This window comes from Pelophylax lessonae, assembly GCF_965119305.1.
Source record: "Pelophylax lessonae genome assembly, chromosome: 2".
Lineage (NCBI taxonomy): Eukaryota > Metazoa > Chordata > Amphibia > Anura > Ranidae > Pelophylax > Pelophylax lessonae.
In genome coordinates, this window is record NC_138769.1 from 431,380,964 (window position 1) to 431,400,398 (window position 19,435).

At 38.8% G+C, this 19,435-nt stretch overlaps 1 protein-coding gene across 1 annotated transcript in view; it reads left to right on the forward strand.

Annotated features, from left to right (window-relative positions):
• The window catches only part of CFAP47 (cilia and flagella associated protein 47), a 702,231-nt gene that overhangs the window by 356,500 nt on the left and 326,296 nt on the right, over positions 1-19,435 (forward strand). Inside the window, exons 44-45 of the mRNA XM_082245539.1 lie at positions 8,167-8,393; positions 16,412-16,592. Coding sequence (XP_082101665.1) covers positions 8,167-8,393; positions 16,412-16,592 — 408 coding nt within the window. The remainder of the gene's footprint in view (positions 1-8,166; positions 8,394-16,411; positions 16,593-19,435) is intronic.

Genomic DNA, 19,435 nt, shown 5'->3' on the forward strand with positions numbered 1-19,435 from the left:
CATTAATGTCCTGCTTCTGAAAATGTGTATCTTCCTACTTGTTGTTAGTTAAATGAAGTGTTAAAAAAGGAGGTCAGCATCATAGCCAGATAAATAGTTTTGGCATTATAAGAAATCAGCAATGACAGCTCCTATATTTTAGAGAGAACTTTATTTAAGGAAGTCTAAAAGCAAATCATTCTGTGTATGGGTAATTTTATAAAATAATATTTATTATATGACACTGTGCCTCCAGAAATGCTGGTTTATATGTGCAGCTAAAGCTTACATCTTGATCCAAGGTAGTTGAAGGAAAATTATTAGGCATTTTTACTTAGCACATATTTTGCATTAATGTGAAGGGGCCCTTGCAGTAATTTTTAATGTTTTCCATGTTTAGAATGAAAGATTCACCTTCTAAATTCTCCTTGTAATAGCTGACTGCATGCTTGACAGCTCAATCAGCATCCTTACAGAAGGAAGGCTGATATAAAGTCAGATACAGGATAAGCCACACAAACACTGTGTGATTTTTTTTAAAAAAACATCTATAGACTTGTATTAAGACAAGAGATTCAGAAGTGCTCATATGCATTCAGATTATCTACAAAACTAGTTTTAGGTCTCTGTCACAATAAGAGAGGTGTGTATGTGCCATTGCTGACATTTCCTGCCTGATAATTTTTTAGTTCACTTATCATTTTGGTGATATAATAGATGCAATTATTTAGAGGCCAGAATAAAAAAATATACAATATGCTGCCTTGAAATGAGGTTTCATCAGTTGGATGTGTGGTAGGTACCTTCATGTATCTATCAGGTGCCACATGTGGTCAAATCTGTTACAGATTCCTAAAGAGAAGAAGACCTGGTGGTCCAATTTGCAGGTATATTTTCAGCTTTAACCATATTAATTCTACTACACCAAAAAGAAAGATGGCCCATGAATGTATACTTCACATACAAATTACAAACTATACAAAGAAGCAGTTTTTTTTTTTTTTTTAAGTGGTTGTAAACCCACTTTGATGACTATTACCTATAGGTAAGCCTAACATAAGGCTTAGCTGTAATAGCTGTAAATATCTCCTAAACTTGCACCGTTTAGGAGATATTTACATTGCATGCAGCCGATTACGCCATCGGCGCATATGCTCTGAAGAAACGGACGCCCGTTCTGCTTCTTCAGAGCCCTCTACCGAGACTGGAGGCTCCCGCGCGCATGACGTCACGTGGCTCCGGCCAGTAATACAGCCGGAGTCTGCAGACCCGGAAGGAAGACGAGTGAAGATGCATGCGGCCGGCAGCAGAGACAACGTGGGCTTCGTTGCAGGTAAGTGTGACATAATGTGCTAGTATGTGATGCATACTAGCACATTAAGCATTTACTTTGCAGGGGAAAAAAAAGAAAATATTTTTTGAAGAGTTTACTTCCTCTTTAAAAAATTAGCACAGATTGAAAAAAATATTTTTGACAAGCTGATTGCATTCAAATATTATGTGTGTAAGCATTGGTTAAACATATATATATATATATTGTTAATTTTTTTATATACAATTATTTGAATATAAAAAGCATACATATTTATACATCAGATTTCAACAAGCATGAAAAGAAACCTGCCAGGGTGGAAATGTGGTAGTTGCCATTGCTAGATTGATGTGAAAGTTCAGGGTACAGAATCTTCTTTGTTATTTTTCCTTCACTATTTAAAAAATCTGCATATTAGGTGTCAGGGCAAGTCATGAAGAAGGGATAAGAATGACAGCTTGAATGTAACTTGCAAGTAAGTGCAAAAACACTATAGCCCCTGAGGTTTTTGAGGAGGTCAATACACAATACTACCACAAATATGTATCAAATAGATACTTTATTACAAACAATGGTTAAAACAAGATTAAAAACAGAAAATGCACTGATACAAAACATGTACTTTTAAAAATATTCCTTCTTCGTATACAAGTACATATTGTTCCATACAAATATATAATTGTTATTAGGAGATTAACATTCGAAAATCAAGAACATCATCATCTCTATGCGTTTCATGAAACACAGTTAACTTCATCAGGTGTTTGATGTCACCAGCAGTGGGTCTGAAAATCTTGAAAAGGCGTGCTGAAAGCTTGTCTGAAAAAATTGTATGTTAGTAAATTTAAAAAAAGTATTACAGTATTTCATTTTTTTAGTCTGGGAAAAAAAAATTGAAACAGAAAAGAAGAAAAAAGACAACCTCCAAAAAAGTCGCCAAAATATTCTGCTAATAGCCTGAAAGACAAATGGAGGCTGTATCCATCCAGGGACCCGCAGCAGAGAAGACAAACATCTATGCTATGGTACTTGGATGTGTATGGCTACAGACCCCTTTTGTCTTTCTGGCTAGAAGCTGAATATTTTGGTGACTGGTAAGCCCATCCTTTTTTTCTCATTTATTTCTCTTCTGTTACAATTTTGTTTTTTACAAATTTTCAGGCACCCTGCTGGCAACAGCAAATTCCTGATGAAGTGAACTGTATGTCACAAAACACGTAGAGATTATGATAGCATTATTTTTAATTATTTTGAATTATACATTTGCAATGGGATAAGAATGCAGAAAAATCATATACAGACTGTAACATAAGCCAACAAAAAAAAACATATGACATAAGAAACTACACAAAAAAACAACGATCCCCGTCGATTGAAAAGTTACTCATCAAGGCTAAAGTCCAAACTGAAAATAAAGAGGGCATGCATCTTATCTGTTATTTTTAATAACAAGAAGAGAAAAAAAATATATATAACAGGGATTCAACATAGCATTAAATCTGGTTTTAACCATTGTTTGTAATAAAGTATCTGTTTTATACATATTTGTTGTAGTAATGCGTATTGACCTCCTCATAAATCCCCCTGTCAGTGTTTTTGCATTTCATTGTAAGTTTGTTTTAGGGTGTAGACATTTGAACCTCTGTGATTGGTGCCTTTTCTTTATTTGCATTTCTTAGCCCTGTAATGTGAACCTTCCAAGCAATTATTTTTTATCCTGAAAGCTTTCTTTTAAAGTCATGGTGATGTGAATTAAAGGAATACAAAATAAGCCCTTACAGTTCTCTCCTAATGCATAAAGTATTACATCTTCAAAACATGGAATTTTTTCCTAATTTAAGGAACCTACGGATATAGTTGTAAATTGTATTCCGTTATGCCTTTAAATTTGTAGCATCCAAAAGCTGATGGTGATTGTTCCAAGGGGTTTAAAGCTGTTTTAAACCTGCTTGATATACTCAAATACAAGATAGTAGTGGTTGATTTACTAAAGGCAAATAGACTATTCCTGTGACAAACTCACTTAGGACAGGGGCTTTTGGAGGAGACTGCAGGCTAGCCTCATGCCTACTGACTATGGGCCCTGGCTTGTGAGGAAACATTGCTCTTTGTGGGGTGTATGCTGGGGGATACCCTTGGAGTAATGTTACTTTGTATTCAAGTCCACATCTCCCCAAGACACACAGACTCTGGGACTCTAGGCCTAGGATCCAGCTGCCTATTGCCACTAGGGGACTGCTCCGCACAGTCAGACTCATGGCAGATGCTAATGTCATCAGCTCAACCACCTGTCTTCCACACATTCTTGATTGTGCTGATTAACTCACCTATTGATGTGTTTACACTTATAATAATGTGTAATTCAGGAGCTTGATGACAGCAAGTCTGCTAGTTAATTAGCTCAAGTTAATTAAATCACTGTCATCTATTAGTTGCTATTGGGAAAGTAGAATACTGTTTGTTTTGGTTGTTCCTTAGGTATGTTATATTTCTGTACACAATTTCATCTGCATATGATAATGTAATAAGGCACCTGACCTGGTGGGGTATATATTCAGTGTGAGTTTGTTCAATAAATGTTTCAGATCTTATACAAGCTATTCTCAACTAGTTTTGTATGGGGGCGGCTAGAATATCTGATATCTATGTTAAAGACTAAAGGAAGCGGTATTCTGACGGAAGCACACAAGCACATTGTGGGGGTCATGGTTCAGTTAACACTCCCTTTGCAAGGGAACTTTTCCTTAGTGAGAGTGTTAAAATATCACTGTACAAAGAATACACAATCATGTGCAATGAAAAAATACTGAATTTTTGCTTGCACATAACTGGGTGAAGGAATTCAGTGGAATTTCATCTCATTCACTAAGCTAAGGTAAAATCCCCATGCAAAGGGAAAATGTATTTGCAAAGGGAACAGCCTATTTGCCTTTATTAAATGAACTTCATGGTATCAGATATGCAGCTGACTATTAGGCTAAGGTCACGTGGCAATCGTTAGACATAGTGGTATTGTCTCAACAGCAGTATCTCAGCATAGAAATTAATTAATGAATTCCTCCCCCCGTCACATGAGCATGGATGGGAGCAAAACTCCAAAACACTACATGCGTCCTTATTGGTAGTTGATGGATCTTCCCCATTCTTGTATGACATTCGTTGCTGTGCTGGACTGTTGTAGCTCAGTAGGTGGGAGACCTGTCAAACCCTCCACTTGCTTCCGCTCACCTAACAAATTAAATTTAAAATGCTAACATCAACTTACAAAGCCATTCACAACTTGACCCCCAGCTACATCACTAACCTAGTCTCAAAATACCAACCTCATTGTTCTCTTCATTCCTTCCTTTCTTCTCTCTAGCTCCCTCGCCATCTCCTCCTATGCTTACCTCCAAGACTTTTTCCAAGCCTCCCCCCTCCTTTGGAACTCCCTACCCCAATCTGTCCAACTATTTCCAACTCTGTTTTTAGAGAATTCCTGAAAACCCTTCTCTTCAGAGAAGCCTATTCTGCATCTACCTAACAACTGTATTTTATCACTTCATCCCCCACATAGCTATTATTATCTTTTGTATCGCTTGACCCTCCCTCATGGATTGTAAACTCTAAAGAGCAAGGCCCTATGATTCCGCCTGTATTAAGTTGTATTGTAACTGTACTGTCTAACTGTACTGTCTGCCCTCATGTTGTAAAGCGCTGCACAAACTGTTGGTACTATATAAATCCTGTATAATATTAAAAATAATAATATTTCTGCTCAGAAAAGCACATCATGCAAAGTCCCCCATTTGACCTTAGCCATATGGAGGAGACTTTAATATTAAATTACTGCAAATATTATTAGCCCTTCTCTGCTGAAAAATCAACAGAAAACTGTTGTAAGTTTTTTTTCTGAAATAAATCAAGGTTAGTCTATTTTTGTTACATGAAACAAATTGTTCTAATTAATAACTCAATTCAAACTGTTCTTTAATTAAAGGCATAATCCATTCACTCTGATGTGATAAAGAAGGTTTTTTGAAGACCATAATTTAAAAATATATAGAGAGTAAAAGAAAATGTTCAAACAGGTTAAATAGTTTATCTTGTATGTTACAGTGGTGATCGAAAGTTTGGGCACCCCAGTTAAAAATTTGTATTAATGTGCATAAAGAAGCCAAGGAAAGATGGAAAAATCTCCAAAAGGCATCAAATTACAGATTAGACATTCTTATAATATGTCATCAAAAGTTTTGATTTTATTTCCGTCATTTGCACTTTCAAAATGACAGAAAACAAAAAAATTACGTCTGCAAAAGTTTGGGCACCCTGTATAGGTTAATATCTTGTACTGCCCCCTTTGGCAAGTATCACAGCTTGTAAACGCTTTTTGTAGCCAGCCAAGAGTCTTTCAATTCTTGTTTGAAGTATCTTTGCCCATTCTTCCTTACAAAAGTCTTCCAGTTCTTTGAGGCGTCTGGGCTGTCTGTCACGCACTGCTCTTTTAAGGTCTATCCATAGATTTTCAATTATGTTGAGGTCAGGAGATTGTGAAGGCCATGGCAAAACCTTCAGTTTACGCCTCTTGATGTAATCCCCCATGGATTTAGAGGTGTGTTTAGGATCATTATCCATTTGTAGAAGCCATCCTCTCTTTAACTTCAGCTTTTTCACAGATGGCATCAAGTTACCATCCAAAATTTGCTGAAATTTTATTGAATCCATTTTTCCTTCTACTCGTGAAATGTTCCCTGTGCCACTGGCTGCAATACAACCCCAAAGCATGATTGATCCACCCCCATGCTTAACAGTTGGACAGAGGTTCTTTTCATTAAATTCTGTGCCCCTTCTTCTCCAAACGTACCTTTTGCTCATTCCGGCCAAAAAGTTCGATTTTAACCTCATCAGTCCACAGAACTTGTTTCCAAAATGCATCAGGCTTGTCTATATGTTCATTTGCAAAGTTCAAACGCTGATTTTTGTGGTGAGGACGTAGAAGAGGTTTTCTTCTGATGACTCTTCCATGAAGACCATATTTGTACAAGTATCTCTTTATAGTGGAATAGTGTACCACAACTCCAGTGTCTGCCAGATCTTTCTGGAGGGATCGTGCAGTCAAACGTGGGTTTTGAATTGTTTTTCTCACAATCCTTCGAGCTGTTCTGTCTGATATTTTTCTTGGTCTTCCAGATCTTGCTTTAACTTCCACTGTTCCTGATGACTGCCATTTCTTAATTACATTCCGAACAGAGGATATTGACATCTGAAAACGCTTTGCTATCTTCTTATAGCCTTCTCCAGCTTTGTGAGCGTCAACTATTTTCAGTTTCAGTTTTCTAGACAACTGCTTAGAAGATCCCATGGTGCTGATTGTTGGGGCAAGGTCAGATGAGTCTGGGCATTTAAAACCTTTGAGATTGACATCACCTGGTCTTTCCAGATGATGATTGAGAACAATCCATGACACTGGCAGGTCTCAGCCTTTGCAGAGGGGGCAGTGCGTGCTATAAATTCTGGAGGGTGCCCAAACTTTTGCAGACGCCATTTTTTTGTTTTCTGTAATTTTGAAAGTGTCCATGATGGAAATACAATCTAACTTTTGTTGACATATTATAAGAATGTCTAATCTGTAATTTGATGCCTTTTGGAAATTTTTCCATCATTCCTTGGCTTCTTTATGCACATTAATACAAATTTTTACCTGGGGTGCCCAAACTTTCGATCACCACTGTAAGAGAAAATATACTATTGTTTTGAGCACTTACTATATAATGGCAGTACTTTATCTCCATCGATTTTTGGTAATTTTTTGGTGGTATCTTGCCATTTTTGTAAAGTTTAGAGTTATATCAAGTTGATGCAACTACTTGTTTTTGTTTGCATTATATAGTGCAATAAATACTGTATGTCAACTTTTTTTGTGATAAATGTACACATATTTACAGTATATGTACTATATAACCTTCTGTTGGTAGTATCTACAGTTTATACACTTTTCTGTCATGTTAGAAGGACAGCTTTCTACACCCATCATGATAATTTAGCAAAAGTTATGGTAAGGTTCATAGTTTCAATGCTGTGACAAATGCATGAAATGTCACCAACTCTGAACAAAATATTTATGAGAGATGGTAAGCTTGACACATTAGGACAGGAACATGCAGCGCTCCCTCCATGAATAAACTTTAATTAATTTGTTTGTATGACACGTGTTCCTGGTAAATTTCATTTGGTTTGCATTGTAAAGTGCTGTTTGTTGCTCTTTAAAAAGCACAAATAATGGATTAAAGCTTAACTCTAGACATCTACAAAATACACAAATTAGTGCAACTCTGTAGTGATTAATACATCAGTAAATTTATTTTTAAATGACAACAGTGTAAATACCTGCATTTGAGCTGGTATCCACCCCTTACATCCCCTGTATAGCAGAGTCAGCTCAGAGGAGGAAGTAGAAGCACAAGTAGCCAATCAGTTCATACGCTGGCAAGTAGGATGCGGATAGAAGGAGAGAGCAGAGTGTCATAGAGATGAACTCATCACTGTGCTGCTTCTCCTTTCACTGTCAAGTCACAGGCTGGGGCAGGTCCAGTATGAACTGGGCTCAGAGGAAGTGGGTTGAATGATGCTGGCCATCAAACTGAAGAAAGAAAATAGTACTGAAGGTAAAATCTCTGGTCTAGAGGTAAATATTAAAGCAAACGCTGTTTTTTAATTTAATCTTTTAATGTGCTATATAGTTTTTCTTGTAATTTCTACTTTGAGGTCTCGGTGCCACAATAAACACATAGTTCAGTAGGGACCCCCTGTTATATTGTTTTAAAAAAGCATACTGGAATATCCCTTTAAAAAATATTTGTGAGTTTTTGTGCTAATTTATATTGCTTTTTTTATAGGCAGCACACACTCAAAGAAAACCTACTACCTTAAATGTAAAGAAAACAGTATCTTGGAAGAAAATCTGAAGATCCCACTAATCAATGAAAGAAGGGAGAAAGCTTTTGCAATTGCAGCCCAAATACAGATGTCACCGCAGGAGTATGAGCGCAGAAAAGTCACTGGCACACTGGAAAGCAGCAGTGTCCGAGCTGCAATAGCAGCATCTGGCAGTAACAGAGAGGAAGTAAGTTACATGTGCAGTCTGTGCAAATGTTCTACATAAATTATCCCTGTACACATATGTGAATATTGTTCAAGTTTAGATGGCACAATATTTCACACGATTTCATACAGCATCTTAACTTTTTTTGGAATACAGGTTGTACAATGTATTTTTATGGATACAGAATATAATATTTATATTCATTTTCTGCAGATTTTCTCATCGTCATTCAAGGGAGGTCAATTTGTAGGCAGAGAGTAGGCCTATTTTGGCCAGCATAATACACAAAGTTATTATTTTTCAGACCAAGATTATACAATTTTCACAGATTTGCTGAATAGAATGTTATCCTTTTTAAATATGAAGCAATTTTGGGGCAAAAAGTTAATATATTTTAGCCAGAAATGTTAAATGAAACTGTGTTTTTTAAAGGCACAGTATAAAAACCGGACTGCTTTGCTGAACAGAATCTCATCTTTTTTTTTTTTTTTTTTTTTTAAATCTCTTTTCATTCAATTTTACAAACCAACAAATCGTACAGAAAAAAAAAATAGAAAACAATCACAATATCAAAGTCCATTATTCTATAATAGGAAAAAAAAAAGAAAAAGAAAAGTGATAAGTGATGGTATTAGCACGTCACCCATATATATATATATATATATATATATATATATATATATATATATATATATATATATATATATATATAGACATAGAACCTAGATATATAAAAAAATATAGATTAATTTGAAGGCACAAGTGATAACAACAACAGTAATCAGACCTACAAAACCTCTATTTTTAATCTACCCAAAGTTTGTGCTACTTCCGCCTTTAAGTACCAATCCGTATATCTGAAGGGCTTCATAAAATGTTGAATATCCTCATCCGTAAGTTCCTGCTCTATAAAAAGTTTCCATTTATCAAAGAACTTTTTAGTAAAGATATGGTGTTGTAGGACTCTGTCCATGCATTCTTTGTACATTAACAACTTGAGCTCCGTCTTAAGGGCAGATAAGGTAGGAGGGTTAGGTTAAATCCATGATTTTAAGATAGTTCTTTTGGCCACCAAGAAACATAAATGTGACCACAAAGGGACAGTGGCCAATGGGCTTGAATCATCGATAGTGTTCGGGTGGTTAATTCCAAATAGCATAAGATGCGGAGACTTCTGTAAACAGATATTCATTACTGTATTGGCATAATGGACCACCTTGTCCCAAAATGAAATCACTCTGGGACAGGACCAAAATCTATGGGCCAATGTATGCCTTATTGACATACATAGGGGGCATACTGCTCTGGTTTTGTTATCCCTAGTGAAAAGAGCTGGAATATAGGCTTTGTGTATGAATTTAAATTGGGTCTCTCTCCATATCACATTCATGGTAAGTATCCTGATAAGTCTATAGCCCTGGAGAATTTGATGTGAAAATTCTGGTCCAGGAAAGTCTGTATGCCACTTTTCAAAAGACCTGTCTGCAGAAAAAGAAGACAGCTCATCCTGTAAGGTTTTGAAAATCATTGATATTAAGTAAGACCGTTGTTGCAATAAGGTGTCCATCACTGTATGTTGAAAGCCTTCTTTCTGACAGACTTGATGCACAGGAATAAATATATGAAATTGCTTGATAATAGGCCAGGAAATGTGATTTAGGGAGATCATATTCTGCTGCAAGAGCTAGGATAGATTTAAATTTGAGTCTAGAGGTCCCATTTTCTGTTTGAATTAGAGAATAAGCTTTCACCAAGCCTTTAGTTTTCCACAATTCAAAAGCTGGTTGATCCCTTGCCTGAGGAAACATTGGATTCCCCACCAACGAAAGATATTTTGAGATACTGAGTGGTAGGTGTAGTTTCTTATAAATTATTCTCCAGGCTATAAAGGTATCTCTTAACAAAGCATGTTGTTGTATACTTTTTGGTAATGACGAAAATTTGCTATGCAGGATACCCGCCAGGCTAAAGGGGTAAGCTATTTGTTCCTCCAGGGCATTGTTAGTATAACGATTTCCTTCCACAAGCCAGTCTAACCCATATCTCATCAGACATACAAGATTATACAGTCTAACGTCTGGAAGACCAGCCCCCCCCTGTGTTCTTCGGGAGATGCAACTTAGCCAGCGAAATTCGCGAGCGTTTTCCCTGCCAAATACATTTTGAAAAAGCCCTATTCAAGAGTTGAACATCTTTATGCTTCAATAGTAGGGGTATAGTTTGTAACTGATATAATAGGCATGGAAAACTAATCATTTTAATTAAGTGGCATCTCCCGAAAAAATGGCAGGGGTAAATTCTGCCACATATACAGTTCTTTCCTAATCTTTTCGAACAGTGGAGTAAAATTTAACGTATACAGAGAAGACACATCCCTACTAATTGCTAAGTATGTAATATGTGACTGTGCTAGAGGGAAAGGGCAAGATGTGTCCCAATGAAGGATGGTAGATGAAGTAAGCAGAAGAACCTCACTTTTATTATAGTTTACTTTAAAGCCTGTCAGTTTTTCAAAGTCGTTTAAAGTATGTTGTATGGTTTTTAAATCGGCCCGAGGATTAGATGTAAAAAGCAACATATTGTCAGCAAATAATGCCGTTCGTATTTCTTCGTTCCCTATTTGAATACCCTGCATAGGGGCCTGTTCCAGAAAAAATCTGGATAGGGGTTCCAAAGCAAGGTTGAAAAGTATTGGGGAAAGCGGGCATCCCTGCCTCGTACCCTTATATAAGGGTATTGAGGCAGACATCCCCGTCAAAGACACAATTTTCATTGTAGGTCTAGAATACATTGCTCGAAAAAAACTTAAAGCACGTCCCGTAAAGCCCAATCTCCCCAAACTCAGAAATAGCCACTCCAGATTGATATTATCAAAGGCCTTTTCTGCATCGAGAGAGACAATGGCCATAGATTTCAACGGGTTTGCTCTTGCATGTTCCAGGACCGCTATGATCTTCCGGATGTTTAAAGTTGCTGATTGGCCTTTGACAAAACCTGATTGTGTCTCATGTATGAGAGATGGTAGTATCGCGGCTAGTCTAGTGGCTATCAACCTAGCCAATATCTTTGCATCAATGTTCAACGCAATTGGACGATACAAGCCAGGCTGTAAGGTATCTTTGCCCTTTTTGGGGATAAGTTTAATGTATGATTCATATCCTGTTGGAAGGTAGGTGCCTTTTGTCCATATTTCATTGAACAGTGATGTAAGATAAGGTAACAAACTGTCTACCATTCCCTTATAAAATTTGTTCGTATAACCGTCGGGTCCCGGAGCTTTTTCATTTGTTGAGATTTTGATTATATTATTTATTTCATCTCTGGATATCGGTGCATTAATCATATCTATTTGGGCCTCTGAAAGGGAGGGAAAATTTATGTTGTTTAACAATTTCGCCGCTGCTTCTGAATCTATAAAGTCCTTAGCATATAATTCTGTATAATATTTCTCCAGAATGGCCATTATGGCTACAGGAGAATGAGTAACCTTTCCTTGCTGATCACATAGGGATGTCATTTGTGTCGGAATATGTGCTCTCTTTATCAACCTCGACATTAGTTTGCTAGGTTTGTTACCAAACCGATGAATTTTGGCCTCTGTGTTTGTTCCACCCTTTCGGCCCATAGATCAAAGTTTTGTTTAGCATTATGCCACTGATTAATATTTTCTAGGCTATTGGACTGTGTCATGTTCTGTTGGGCAGTTCGTAATTGCTCACTAAGTTGTGTATATGTAGCCGTTAGAATCTTTTTATATCTTGTAGTGTATGATATTATTTGCCCCGTAAAACCGATTTACCCGCCTCCCATAGTAGAACACAATCCGTGCTCTCCTCCCTCCTATGACAGATATTCGGCCCACGAAGTATGTAAAAAGCAAACAAACTCCTCATTATCCACCAGATAATTTGGGAATCTCCACATTCTAGGTAAATTTTGATTGTATGTTAAAGTTAATGATAATGATATGGGAGCATGGTCAGATATTACTATATCATGTATATTTGATGAAGTTATAAATGGGACCATATTTTGTGTACAGAACAAGTAGTCCAGTCGGGCCAAGGAATAATGAGGATATGAAAAAAAAGTATACTCTCTCTCAATAGGGTGGCTAATACGCCAATAATCAATTAACTTCAAAGAGTCTATCATATCAGAGAGAGCCGTAGTACGTTCGCCAGTAGGGTGAGCTGGGGGGGTATGGAGAATAGACCCCATTTTGCGATCTTCTCGCGGATACATAACTGAGTTAAAGTCTCCTCCTACTATATGATATGTAGCTTGATCCTGACAAAGCCAAGATACTGTCTCCTCAAAAAACGCCTTTGTAGGCGAGTTGGGTGCATAAATGTTTGAAATTTGAAGGGAATATTCAGGTAGTTGAATAACCACTGACACCTTCCTGCCCAATGAGTCTGTATGTACGGAATGTGTAGTGCAGGACAAAGTCTTGCTTATTAGAATTAATGTACCTGCCTTACGGTGAACCGCAGGTGAGCCTACCACTTCCCCCACCCATTGCTTTTTCATGTAATGAAATGTATCTGCCACTAGGTGCGTTTCTTGCAAGAGCACTATATCGACTTTTAGTCGTTTTAATTGTCTAAGGATACGCATCCTTTTATTTGGGGAGCGCAAACCTTTCACATTCCAAGAAATTATATTTAGTGAGGCCATGATATTTGACAGTGTAATTCAGTATTGTAGGTCATGTAGAGATTAAACTGTAAGTGACCTAATCGAGCATCTGCCATCTTTCTCAGATATTGGCTATGCAATGTGAGAAATATTAAGTAAAGGTAGAATAGAGAGAAAAAAGAAGACAATAAAAAGAAAAAAAACGAGAAAAAAAAACCGAGAAAAAAAAAAAACATGTCAGGAGGTCCCTTAAAAAGGGGACTCCTGAACATTAAAATTTTTTTCTGACTTCACCTTTTTCTACATGTGAAGGAGTGTGAACTCTAACGGCTCCTAGCCCATAAGATCAAACAGTGAAAGTGTTATCCTATTTGGGGGGAATATAACTGATCACGCAGTGAAAGTGTCATCCACATTAGGAAGAAAACATTAGTATAAATTATCAAACAGTAAAAGTATCCTCCACATTCAGGGTAAATATATTTAGTATTCGTTAACCAAAATAACCACCTATGCACACTCAGCATTGAGCTCCTGTTAAATTGGATTAGTTGGAATAAAACAGGGGCTTTTTAACCTTTAAATCCATCTTAATGGCGTTAATATGCGGCTGGTGCTCTCCTCCTTGCTTGTCAGCGTGTATTTTTAACGCCTATTTTGGCCTTTTTATTTATTTCTTTGGAAAGGTCAATCTGGGCTTTCCTGGATAGTGCTCCCTTTCTGATTGAGTATGAACTTTCTTCCGCCGGTAAACTAATATTGATAGAGGTAAGATATTTCTCCGCATCTGCAGGGTTTTTAAAAGACAAGCGTTCACCCTTTTATGAGGTGAGATACAATATCGCGGGGTAAGCCAGAGTAAATTTTATCTTGTGATGATACAGGGTTGTGCATATGATAGAAAAACTTTACGCTTCTTTGATACCTCCGCTGAGTAATCTGCAAAAATTAGTAAAGAATGGCTTTCAATCTGTAGTTTATGTTGTTGCTTAAATTGCTGAAGAATGAGGTTTTTATCCGCATAATTCAGGTACCTTACTATGACCGGTCTGATGTTATTCCTGCCTTCCTTAATGCTACCAATCCTGTGTGCTCGTTCTACTACACAGGTAGCTAGTATTCCTAATGCCTTCGGAATTTCAACAGAACAGAGATGAGTAAGCGCCTCAGATTTAAAAGTTTCTGGGACCCCAATAATACAGAGATTGTTCCGTATAGAGCGGTTTTCTAGGTCCTCTATCTTTTCTTGCAACATCTGCAGAGCATTATCATGTGCGGATAACTCTCTACTGTTATCTATCATTTCATCTTCCAAAGAGGAGATTCTCATCTCTGCTTCCTGTATTTTCTGTTTGTGCATTTGCAAGTCTCTTTGTATCTGTGTAAGCCCCTGCGTTATGGCAGTTTCCACTGTGTGTTTTATCGTGGGTGCCAATAACTGCTTCTGCTATCCGACCACAAGAGAGATCTTCTGAGGGGATTTCAGAAGTACTGGGTTGAGCATATATATTCATTACACAATGTTCGCTCACCTCCTCCTGTGCCTCAGTACTTGTTTGAAGTTTGGCAGTCATGTTAGGGTCCCCCTCCAATGGATAAGTTGCGGATGTCAAGATGACCATTTTAGGGACCCCCATCATGCAGGTATTGAATGCCGTAGATATTGATGTGGCAGGTGTTGCAGATGTCTCAGATGTGGCAGATATAGCGGATATGCTGGCCGTAGTGGTTATAGCTGTGGTAGTAGCTGTTGTAGTAGCTGTAGTAGTAGCTGTGGTGATCGACACATAAGTGGTAATGGATCCTTCGGGTGTTTTTCCTGTACAGGATGCCTCTTGGGAGGCATTGTTCTGGAAGCCATGGGGGCCGATGGAGTGACCTCGCGACACAAAACGGTCCATCGTGCTTGTGTTTGTGCTGTTGGCTATTTCAGCTATATCAGGTATGCACTGCTCCACTCTCTGCACCCCTCTGCTCCGCTCTCTGCCTGCTATATCTGGTATATCAGCTATTTCTGCTATGTACCGCTCCACTCCACTCTGCTATGCACCGCTGCCTGCTATGTCAGGTATGTCAACTATTCCTGCTATGTCGGCTATGCACTGCTCCGCTCTCCGCTCCACTCTGCTATGCACCGCTGCCTGCTATGTCAGGTATGTCAACTATTCCTGCTATGTCGACTGTGCACTGCTCCGCTCTCCGCTCCACTCTACTCTGCTCTCCGCCTGCTGTATCCGGTATGTCAGCTATTTGAGCTATGCACCGCTCTGCTCCACTCTGCTATGCACTGCTCCGCCCCGCCACTCTTGGCCACTGCTCGCAGATACTGAGGTGATTCTGTGGTGATTCGGATAGATTTGAGCAGCCCCTCGCTGACACGAACACGGATAGCAGATGGTGCGCTAGCGGCCGCTATCAGCTAACGGCTACGGGTGTCGAGCAGCTCCAATACAGCTCATACTCAGGCTCATGCAGGGGTTTGAGATGCCGTCCTCGCTATCATCCCCAGGATGGCTTGTACACGGCGTTACATGCGGGCTTTTTCGCAGGAGCCTGTTTCAGTCACTCCTCCTCCATGAGCGCCGGAACCGGAAGTCCATCCCCAATCTCATCTTTTTAAAGTGAGGAACTTTTGGAGAGTGGACCTATATCAGCCTGAAAAGTTATATGAAACTGTATTTTTTTAAGTGGATTATATACAAATTGTGTGGATTTGATAAAGGGAATTTTATCATCTTTGATTAGATGCAATTTTGGGGGCAGAGGGTAGGCATTTATCAGCCCAAAAATAAAAGTGGGGACACTTTTTTTTGCTCCAGAGAAAGTTGCCTGCTCACTGCTAAAGTTGAAGATGGAATGGTGGGGTTGGCGAGTATGGTTGCAGCCTTCTCTGTGTGTCCCTAGTCTGAACCTCTTTCTCTCTGAAAGTGCCATGGGGTAAACCAGTGACACTTCTTGAAATGCTTTCATTCTTGTCTCTTGGGGCTGCTGATAAGGAATCTGGTATAGTGGTGGCAGTGGTACAAAGGGAGGAGCTGCTCAGTTGATGCTCCCACTGAGCTATGTGGTAAGCACTCATGTGTCTTTTCATACATATGGGACCAAAATGACAGATGTTATTACCACACTTGGGATGCTGCTGACAGAGATGACTATGGTGTGATCTGCAGCACATATTTAAAAATGCCCACACAGCTGAGCTCTGGGCAGTGGGCCTGGAGGTAACATTAGCCTGCACCCATGGAGCTCTCCTATCTTGAGGTCACTTAAACAAGAACCTGACATCAGAGTCTACCAAACCTGCAGGATAGGGGAAATAAAAGGTTTATGCATATAACTATTTTAGGAGATTTTATTTGGGACATTACATAGTTTAATTTTTATTTTCCTCTTTACAGGTAAATATGTCTCTCCGGTCTTCTTCTTTCTCTTGCTCTAAAAAGTTCCAGTCTATCCAGTACGATGTGGAAATAAGTATGCCTGAGCATTTTGAGATTCCAACACAAATTTCCATTCCAAAAAGTGGAATATCTGTTAAACACACCTCAGCTGAAGGAAGTATACGTTATAATGAACAAGGTATCAAATTTGCATAATAATTTATATTGCTTTATTCTTTTTTCTCATAATTGCCAGTAAGTGAAAACAAAGCAAAATAAGAGCTATGATTTGGGTTCTTTAACCACTTGCCTGATGGGCACTTTCACCCCGTTCCTGCTCAGACCAATTTTCAGCTTTCAGCACTGTTGCACTTAGAATGCCAATTTACCCATCTAAAGTTTTTATACATTTTTTTTCCACACAAATAGAGATTTATTTTGGTGGTATTTAATCACCGCTGGGTTTTTTTTTTTGCTGAACAGATTTTAAAAGACCAAAAATTTTGAAAAAAACATGTTTTTCTTAGTTTCTGTTTTTGCAAACAGGTAATTTTTCTCTTTCACTGATGTGCACTAAATAGGCTGCACTGATGGGCTGCACAAATGTGCACTGATAGGTTGCACTGATGGGCACTGAGGAGGCGGCATTGGTGGGCACTAATGAGTAGGCACTGATGAGGCTTCACTGATAGGTGGCACTGATAGGCAGCACTGAAGGGCACTGATAGGTGGCACTAATAGCACTGATAAGCGACACTGATGGGCACTGATAGGTGGCATTGATGGGCACTGATAGGTGGCACTGATGAGAAGGCACTGATTGGCAGCACTGATGGGCACTGATTGGCACTGATAGACAGCACTAATGAGCACTGTTGGGGCTGCACTAATGTAGATGTCCCCTTTCACACTAGCCAGTTACCAGCTCTCTCCTCACACTGTCACAGCATGAGAAAAAGAAAACAAATACCAATAACTGGCACATGTGTTTACATCATGATCAGCTGTGATTGTCTCTTTACCCCGATCTGTGAACAGCTGTTTTCAAAGGACAGAACAATCACAGAGTGCTCCATGGGGGGTATGAAGGGGGCACAGTTCAAGGAGGACATCAATAGATGTCCTCCTAGAACTGAACGACTGCGCTGTAGCTGTTATTCAGATATAGCGCAGTCCACAAGTGGTTAAAGGCCGTCTATGGGCAAAACCGAATTCCAACCTCACCCTCACCTAGTCTGTTTTTTTATTACTTTTTGATTTGCTCACCTCTCTGGTTTATTTCTGGGTGTGGAGGACTGGTAATCTAGTGATGCATATCTGCCTGGACGCCACTTTCTTTTGGTTCCTGAGGGGGCCCCACCCCCGGATAGCCAGTATGAGGTGTTCACATAGTACAGGCAGTGAGATGGACATTCAAAGAAAGCCCCACGTACTGTACACAGAGTAGGAGAGAAGAACCAGAACATCACTTGACCACAGATTTAGAATGATAAAAGGTAGTAGGATTCAAAGACAATTAGGTAATATTGCTGTTTTCAAGAGGATTTTGACACTGGTAAGCAAAAAGACAGTGACCAGCCTCGTATAACTGCTCCAACTTCCAGCATGGCTCTTTTCTCTGCTAGTGTCCTAGGGGGATGGACTGCTTTTCTCTACTATTAAAAATGTAATTTTCAATTTTTCTTTTTTCGTGATTGTTTTTTCTTCAATTAAAAGTTAATCTACAAACTGCTTGAGTTAATCTCCATACAGCTATCCAGATTGGCATGAACTCAGCAATAGTTTTGAATGCAATCCCTGTTTTCACTGGATGATTGCAGGATGCATACCCACATGTCCCTATTTTTTAAACATATCATTGATGGACTTTGCTTAGTTGTAGGTCCCTGCCATTTTCAGTTCATAGTACAGCCATTTGGCTTGTCTTCCACAACCCTGTGTTCATCAAAGATTTATCCCTTTTTGCTTGCCTTGGTACACTCATGGGGCATGGGAAAATGGCAGGACTATGAACTGGAAATGCCAGGGACCTACTGCTAAGTAACGCTTATCACTAATATGTTGGAAAAATAGGAACATGTGAGTATGCATTCTGGATGTATATGCCCGAAGGTCTTCCTAATGGAGAGTGGCTACGATCAATCTGGTAAATTTAATTTGAGTTTTTAGGACAGAAATAGTACATTTAAGAGGGGAAGAATGGAACAACCAGTTTGTAGCCCCTGGAAACCATCTACCATACCCAGGCATCTAAGATGCTGTCTATCAAGGTGTCTGCAAAGACTAATAGAGGTTCCTCACTATAGAAAGTGCAGACACTTCTAATATTGCTGCTGGCAACAGTATAACCCAATTGCCCTTTGAATCCAGTGTTTTTCAATCAACTCCAAGAAAAGAATGTTATAGTGACTAAAAAATGGGATTTTAATTGCTATGCCAGTGATTAATAACAGGGTGTTGAGAGGATGTGGTGTGTGGGGCAGGATGGAGCCTGGAGATAAGCTTTAGCTTTTCAAGTAGAGCATTTTTATCAGTAGCCAACTACAGATACATGGTTTCTTGTTTTAATGATATGGTAAATACAAATGGACCCTTTTCTAGTTTTACAAAGCTTTATTTTTTTACTAATATAATAAACATGTTATACTCACTTGCTCTGTGCAACCTCCTCTTCTAGGGTCCCTTGCTAGGGCTCTCCGCAACTAGATCCCAAGCCAGGCTCTGTGTATTCATTGACACACATAGAGAGGCTCCGCCCCTCCTCCTGCTCTCTGCTAATTGGTTTTGACTGACAGCAGCAGGAACGAATTGCTCCCGCTGCTGTTTCTGACTCAGTGCAAAGGGAGCGAGAGAGCAGTGCTGCTGCTCTGGAGAACAGCGCTGAATTGGGATCGGGCTCAGGTAAGTATTTGGGGAGTACAACTACTTTAAAGTATTGCTCTGTCCATTGAACTTTTTTACTCACATAAACAGCTATAATATATTATAAAATTATATATATATATATATATATATATTTAATAATACGTGCCTATATCTGTC